General features: G+C 45.4%; 1 protein-coding gene across 1 annotated transcript; it reads left to right on the plus strand.

Annotated features, from left to right (window-relative positions):
• Positions 1 to 614: 614 nt before the first annotated feature.
• On the plus strand, positions 615 to 5,328 carry YIPF1 (Yip1 domain family, member 1). Its single transcript, XM_008941674.1, has 7 exons — positions 615 to 797; positions 1,404 to 1,484; positions 1,590 to 1,677; positions 1,808 to 1,924; positions 3,518 to 3,684; positions 4,011 to 4,193; positions 5,232 to 5,328. The coding sequence occupies exons 1-7, from the start codon at positions 615 to 617 to the stop codon at positions 5,319 to 5,321; spliced, it is 909 nt and encodes a 302-aa protein (XP_008939922.1). The 3' UTR covers positions 5,322 to 5,328.
• The last annotated feature ends 1,815 nt before the right edge of the window (positions 5,329 to 7,143 follow it).

Below are 7,143 nucleotides of genomic sequence, written 5' to 3' on the forward strand. Positions count from 1 at the left end.
TGATGGTTGGACTTGATGATCTGAGAGGTCTTTTTGAACCGTAATGATTCTATGATTTTTGGAGTTTGGCGAGTAGTGTCAGGAATATCCTCAGTTTTCTGTGCTGTTGTTGAGCTAAAAAACATAACTGGAGTTGACTGAAATCCTTTGTGGTGGGAACTGGAAGCTGAAAACTGGCAGATCGCTCTGTCATTGGGAAGGGACAGTAATTTCAGACTTCCTTAATTTTTGATAGATAAATTCAGGCCTGAAAACAGTTTTAGAGAATATAAACATTGCCCATTTCTGTGATCTCTTCAGAGAGGCAGCTTCCCCCTGCCCTGGCGGAGACCAGGTGCTTGGGTCAGAGCTGATGGCAGGAGGGAAAGGCAGGCTCCAGTGGTGCTGGTTTAGCATAATGCTCCCAGGTTAGCAGCAAAGATAGCCCCACACTTTATTACTTCAGTAAATGGTTCATCTTGAGCCGTGTCAGTTCAGATTTTAATAAACAGATCACGTTTGACATGCCGAAGCTAGTGATGTACCCTTTCTTTGGGACTGTGTAGGGGTCTTAATGTAGTTTTTTGAGCCTCAGGGACCAAAATTTTGGTAGCTTGATCATCACCTGTCTTATAATGTACTACTTATTTGCAGAATTTGACGATGCAGCTAATTTGCTTGCAGCAAATCCTGATGCTACCACAATAAGCATCGACGAGCCCGTTGAAGTGCCCAAGAGTCAGCACGGCCGTCTGCAGGAGCCAGGGAGAGAAGAGGATGATGAGTTACTGGGGACTGATGACTCCGATAAAACAGAGGTAGTGCTCTTACACCTACAGTGCCTCCGTGCAGAAATGCTGCTGGCAGCACTGAGGTGCTTGTAGGGGTTGTCAGGGATTCAAGCTGGGTGGCCTAAAACTCAGGTTCTTCCTTTCTTGATAGGAGAGTTGGCAGAAGCAAATGTGCGTTGGCTCCCCAGCTGTTGGGGTTTGCAGCTGAAAACCCAGCGCCGTGCTCGTGTCTGTCAGTTCTGCTGCGGGGTTGGTGACCCTGACAGGAGAGCAGGGAATTTTGGAACAGCCAGGGTTTGTCTGAAGGCTTCAGCCAATGGAGCTGTTGACGAGGCGAGGGAAGTTGTGCTGCTGTTGAAGGCACGTGTGACAGACAGTGGGGCAGAAGGTAGTGTTGGGCTGCTCCTCAGAACCCCAGGCTGCTGCTCTGCTTGCAGGGAGATAAGAGACTGGCTGCTGTAACAAATACTAGAGGCATAAAGGGAAACTGTTAAATAATTCATAGCAAGTGCCCCCCTGTTGAGTTTGTTTTCTCTCTAGGTACAGAAGTCATTTAATTGTTGTGTAAATAAAGCAGTAATGCATCAGTTGTGTGCTTGTAACATTTTCTGTGTTGCCTTTCCCACCACACAGCTGCTTGCAGGGCAGAAGAAAAGTGCTCCCTTCTGGACATTTGAGTACTACCAGACGTTCTTCGATGTGGACACGTACCAGGTTAATATTCCAGAGGACAACTGTTGTCTAAACTGTGCTTTATGCAGACATTGAGGTTTTTGCCTTCTTGTATTTTCAGTCAGACAAATCCATATGTTTTTGCAGGTCCTGGACAGAATCAAGGGTTCAGTTTTCCCAGTACCAGGGAAGAACTTTGTAAGGCTGTATATCCGCAGCAATCCTGACCTGTATGGTAGGTATGAGGTGTGAAAAGCTCTCTGCTGTGCTAAATGTTTACCATTTGTCTTTCTTTTTACTTGCTAACTGTAAAAATCAAGACATCAGAGGAGCTGTTATTGAACTTGTTTTTTTCCCCCCCTAAGGTCCCTTTTGGATATGTGCCACACTCGTCTTCACCATTGCTGTTAGTGGCAACCTCTCAAATTTCTTCATCCATCTGGGCAAACCAACGTACCACTATGTGCCTCAGTTCAGAAAAGGTTTGTGAGGAGCCATGATACAGTCCTGAGTTCCTGGGTTTGCTTTTTTTTTGCTTATTTCAATGTGCTAATGAAATAATAACTCCTTCCAGCAGGAGCAGGGCAGGGATGGTGCCCCTGTACTCGGCACTGGGGAGGCCACAGCTTGAGTGCTAGCGTCAGTTTTGAGGTGCAATAAGACATTGAGGTGCTGGAGCAGGTCCAGAGAAGGGCAACAAAGCTGGTGAAGGGTCTGGGGAACGTGTCTTATGAGGAGTGGCTGAGGGAACTGGGATTGTGTAACCTGGAGAAGAGGAGGCTGAGGGGACATCTTGTGCTCAACCGCTACCTGAAAGGAGGTTGTAGTTAGGAGGGTGTTGGTCTCTTCTTCCAAGTAACTAGTGAGAGGGCAAGAGGAAATTTGTGCCAGATGAGGTATAGATTTGATACTAGAAAGAATTTCTTTCCTGACAGAGTGTTGAGGCATTGGCCCAGGCTGCCCAGGGAGGTGGTGGAGTCACCATCCCTGCAGGGGTTCAGGAAATGTGTGGATGTGGCACTTGGGGACATGGTTTAGTGGTCATGGTAGTGTTGGGTTGATGGTTGGACTTGGTGATCTTTGAGGTCTTTTCCAACCTTAGTGATTTTATGATTCTAAAATAAAAACAGGTCACAGATTTGATTTAGCAGTTTTTTGATGGATTTCTCTCTAAATTTTTAGAGATGTGAAATGTATCCTTAAAGTGGGCTGTAACAGGGATAACCCTACTCCTCCAGAGCATAAAGTACTTGCAGGATTTTGGTAGACCAAGCAGGAGTAACTGGAGCAGTCATTTTTCTAGCTTTAGTGAATGCCCTCTTCTACACAGAGTGAAAGCCCAGTGGTGGCCACTGTGGTGCTTTTGTAGGTGCCTGTTAGGAGCCTGCAGGCCTCAGACAGGAAACAACTGAATTAGAGTATTATTCCCATCACCCACCAAGGGCTGGAAGTTGTTCCCTTCTGGCAAACTCAAAAATAAGCAAAAGATGCTGTACTGAGACATGCCCCAGAGAGCTCAGAGTGAGGAGCCAGTTGTCTGTACATGTCTTTGTAGTGTGAAGGAGGCTGCTGTCCCTGCAGAGGAACATGGCTTCTGCTCGTTTCCAAGATCCACAGCATGCCTGGGAGAACACTGACACTTGGGAATCAAATCACTTGAGTAATTTCAGATTTGACACTCATGTCTGTTGGTATTTTTCAGCACATCTGCCTTCTAGTCTCATTTTTCAGGAGCTGTTAGTAGCCGAATTTCTATTTTTTAACCAAGTTTTTCTTTCTTCTGTGGCTCTTCCTTTCACACTGAAACTGATAGCATTTTGTATACAGGTATAATAAATTGAAAGTATCAAGACAATACTTTCTGGAGACTCACTTTTAAACTATCTTGAAGTGCTGTCAAAGCAGTGGGTGTAAAATGGATGCAAATGCAAAGTTCTCAGTTTGTTAATAATTCAAACTTTGTATTTTGACAGTAACTCCCAAGGTAGCTTTCTAGCTTTCAGGCTGTGTGTTTCTCCACATTAGATTCTGGCTGGTGTCTGAGTAGAACATTAAACCTTCTGTCTTATTTCCAGTGTCCATAGCAGCAACGACAATCTATGCCTACGCTTGGCTCGTGCCCCTGGCTCTCTGGGGGTTCCTGATGTGGAGGAACAGTAAAGTCATGAACATTGTCTCCTACTCCTTCCTGGAGATCGTGTGTGTCTACGGCTACTCCCTCTTCATTTACATCCCCACAGCAGTACGTATGGCAGGAGGGGGGCACCTTGCAGTGAGGTCCACGTTAAGAAAATTTACTCTTTTAATATTGTTCATATCAGCCAAAATCTTTAGGCCTGGTTGAATCATTTGCTTCTTTTGCATGGCTTGTCTAGTGTAAAGGAGTGCTGCAACTCCAGGGACGTGCTCTTGTCACGTCTGCTGTTGCTGTTGCTCTTAAATAACAGAGACCTGTCAGATTAAGGCACGAGTTAATTTGTGCACAGATAGGCTGGAAGCCATGAGCTGTCAGAGGACAAGGCATTGCATCACACCCTCAGTTAACGACCCTCTTCCTCCTCTCTGTAGATGCTGTGGATCATCCCGCAGAGGGTGGTGCGCTGGGTCCTGATGATGTTCTCCCTGTGCCTCTCGGGGTCTGTTCTGGTGATGACCTTCTGGCCTGCTGTCCGAGATGACAACCGGCGGGTCGCCCTGGCCACCGTGGGGGCTGTTGTTCTGCTTCATGCCCTGCTCTCTGTCGGCTGCCTGGTAGGATGTTGGCTTCTCCTGTCCTCTCATCTGGTGTTTCCTGGGACTGGTGACGTGTTACAGTGCAGGGAAGGGTTTGGCTGGTTGCTAAAAGATCTTTTTTTTTAATAAAGGAAGAAGCAGTACTTGTGAAAAATCTCTGAAGTAAGATGATTTCAAACATAGCAGGGCCTGTTGTGACTGGACAAGAGGGGGGGTGGTTTTAAGCTGAAGGAAGCAGATTTAGACTCGGTAGAAGGAAGAAATTCCTCACAAGGAGGGTGGTGAGACTCCAGCCCAGGTTGCCCAGAGAAGTGGTGGAAGCCCCATTGCTGGAACCTCATTCCAGATGAGGCTGGACGAGGCTCTGAGCAACCTGCTCTAGTGGAAGCTGCCCTTACTTGCTCTAGGGTGGTTGGACTAGGTGACCTTTAAAAGTCCCTTCCAACCCAAACCATCCTGTGATTCTATGAAAATTGATGACAATCTGAGTTTAACAGTGCTAGCAACAAACTTAATAATAAATACATCTTTAGCACAAAATCACTCTCAGAACAGTGTTTAATTTATCTGGAATTCATCATAGTATCAGCAAAGCATGAATCTTCATTGTGTCCAGTCGCAGCCTACTCCAGTGACTACTATGCTTAGTCCTTGAACAATTAATAGTTTCAAATATCTAGTGTGTGCTTATGAGTTTTATGTATGAAAACATAAACCTGCTGGAACTTAGTAAAATATCAGCATTATGAAAAGAGAAGACGCTCTAGACGCTGCCCAGAGCTTCATCAGTGCAAACAAATATTTTTCAATCAAATCCTTCCCAGTATGGGTCTTTTTCAAAGGCCTTAGCTGCTAATGATTATATTTAAAAGTACATTTTAGAGCACTATTGTAGCTGACTGTTTCTAATCTGGTAAAACCAGAAAAGATCCACATTTGCCATTTCAGTGCTGTATTTGTACCTCATGAACAGTGAGTGTGGAAAGAACGAGCTGGGGTGAGGCAGAACTGTTTATTTCTTTCTAAACAGTCTTTTTCTCCTCTGTAATAATGTAGGCGTATTTCTTTGATGCCCCTGAACTGGATTTTCCTGCACCTTTTATCCCTGCTCACAATGGAACAACAGTAATAACAAAGAGGCAGTAAAAAAGGTAAGAATCCAATCTGAACTTTCTTCTGTAATCATCACAGGCATCTTGAAACTTGTCCACATTACTGTGGTTGAGGGGAAAAGGCCTTAACAGACCAATTTTGCCAAATGACACCTATATATAAATATTTCAAAGATTTTTTTCCCCCTCTCAATCCCTTATAAAAGCTCACAAGCGTTTCTTAAAATTTGTATTGCACAAGTAAAAATTAAGCAATAAACTTTTATACTCTCATTTTCCTTGCCTTTTAAAAGTAAATTGGGATTTCTCCCTGTGGTTTGTGATGATTTGAAGAGCAGCAGCTCTTTGCATGGGGACTTCTGTGGAGTCTGAGCTGGGCTGACTCAGGTGGTGGCCGGACTGCATTCCTCTTGTGGGATGGTTTGAGGATTTGCTTCCTGGGAGTACTGCCAGCAGCAGATGGCATTTGAATTCTGTTGGGAGAGATGAGACGTGGAGCAGGTCCAGGAAAAGGCTGATAGACACATGGAGGCCAGGCTGCTGGGAGTATACCAGCCACAAGTGTGTATGTGGCAGTCGGACTTATTTACTGACTGGGAGATATATTTTTTATAGCAAAAGTGATCATAAAAATTGCTAGCTGAGACACAGCCTCATCGTGCAGATCAATTCTAGAAGCTTTCCTCCTGCAAAATCTGTTTTTCATCCCAGGTGCCTATGTTGATTCATTGTGACAGGAAGGAATTTTATCATTTACCTCTAAGTGTGCTTTACCATGTCCTCGGATGGCTGTGAGGAGCTGCAATGTTACAGGAGTTGTTTGTCTCTTTCAGATCCCAATGCCTGTGTCTCCAGCTGTACAGTGATGTTATTTTCTATTATTTTTCCCCCTGAAGACCATAGAAAGTGCAAGAACAGAGGATGTTTTCTGTGGAAGAAAGGATGGTGTGTCCCATGGGTGTACAGACATCTCTGTGCTCACACGAGCCTGACTCGTTCCATGATGGGAGAAAAATAAATTAGTTTTATTAAATGTAGCTTTTGCTTAATTGCACAATATATGCTTGGAAACAGGATATCAGAAACTATGTAGTAATACATCTGGGGTTATAAAAGCAACTGCACTTACACTTCTGCCTAATAAGGGGATGAAGAAGGCATATGGGAAGTACGAAGGGTTGGAGGTTCTGTACTGAACCCCAGCCAGGGGTCTTGCAGTCAGGGGAGAAAGGGAGCTTAGGAGCCTTCATCCTTACAACTCCCCCTGATATGTTGCTTGTGCAAACAACTGCTGAAACAGGAGGTTAAGTGAATGAGGGGCCCCATCAGGGCCTGCTGCCACTTGTTGCAGTTGGAAGAGGCTAAATCAACAACTTAGAAGTGTCTGTTCTGCTAGAAGAGGTGAAAAGGGCAACTCTGAGGAAGATCTCGAGCCTTTGTCACAATGACCACCAGACCCAGAGGACTGAACATGCACCAAGGGATCCCATCAGCCACCAGGTGTGGGATTTTACTGCTGGGAGTCTGTAAGCTGTTTCTTGGAGAAGGCATGAGCAATGCTTGATAAAAACGAGAAGTGTTTTGTGACTGCAGGGGTGTGCTGAGGACGCCCCCGGCCCGGCGTGCCCAGCGCTGTGCTGCTGACGAGGCTTCTGGTGTGAAACTCACACCTGTGACTGGACAGTGGTTGAAGGCCGGGGATATTTCTCGCAGGGAGAGGAGTGAACCCTCGATCCGAACCCTTCACAGCGGTTTTTATTTAAATTTGGGGAGGGTAGATCACACTGTTTAGCCTCTGAATAAAGCGTTCTGAAGGCGAGGCGAGATTCGGCTTTTGTGCGTGAGAAGCGCGGTCG

This window comes from Merops nubicus, unplaced genomic scaffold (genome assembly GCF_000691845.1).
Source record: "Merops nubicus isolate BGI_N331 unplaced genomic scaffold, ASM69184v1 scaffold7476, whole genome shotgun sequence".
NCBI lineage: Eukaryota > Metazoa > Chordata > Aves > Coraciiformes > Meropidae > Merops > Merops nubicus.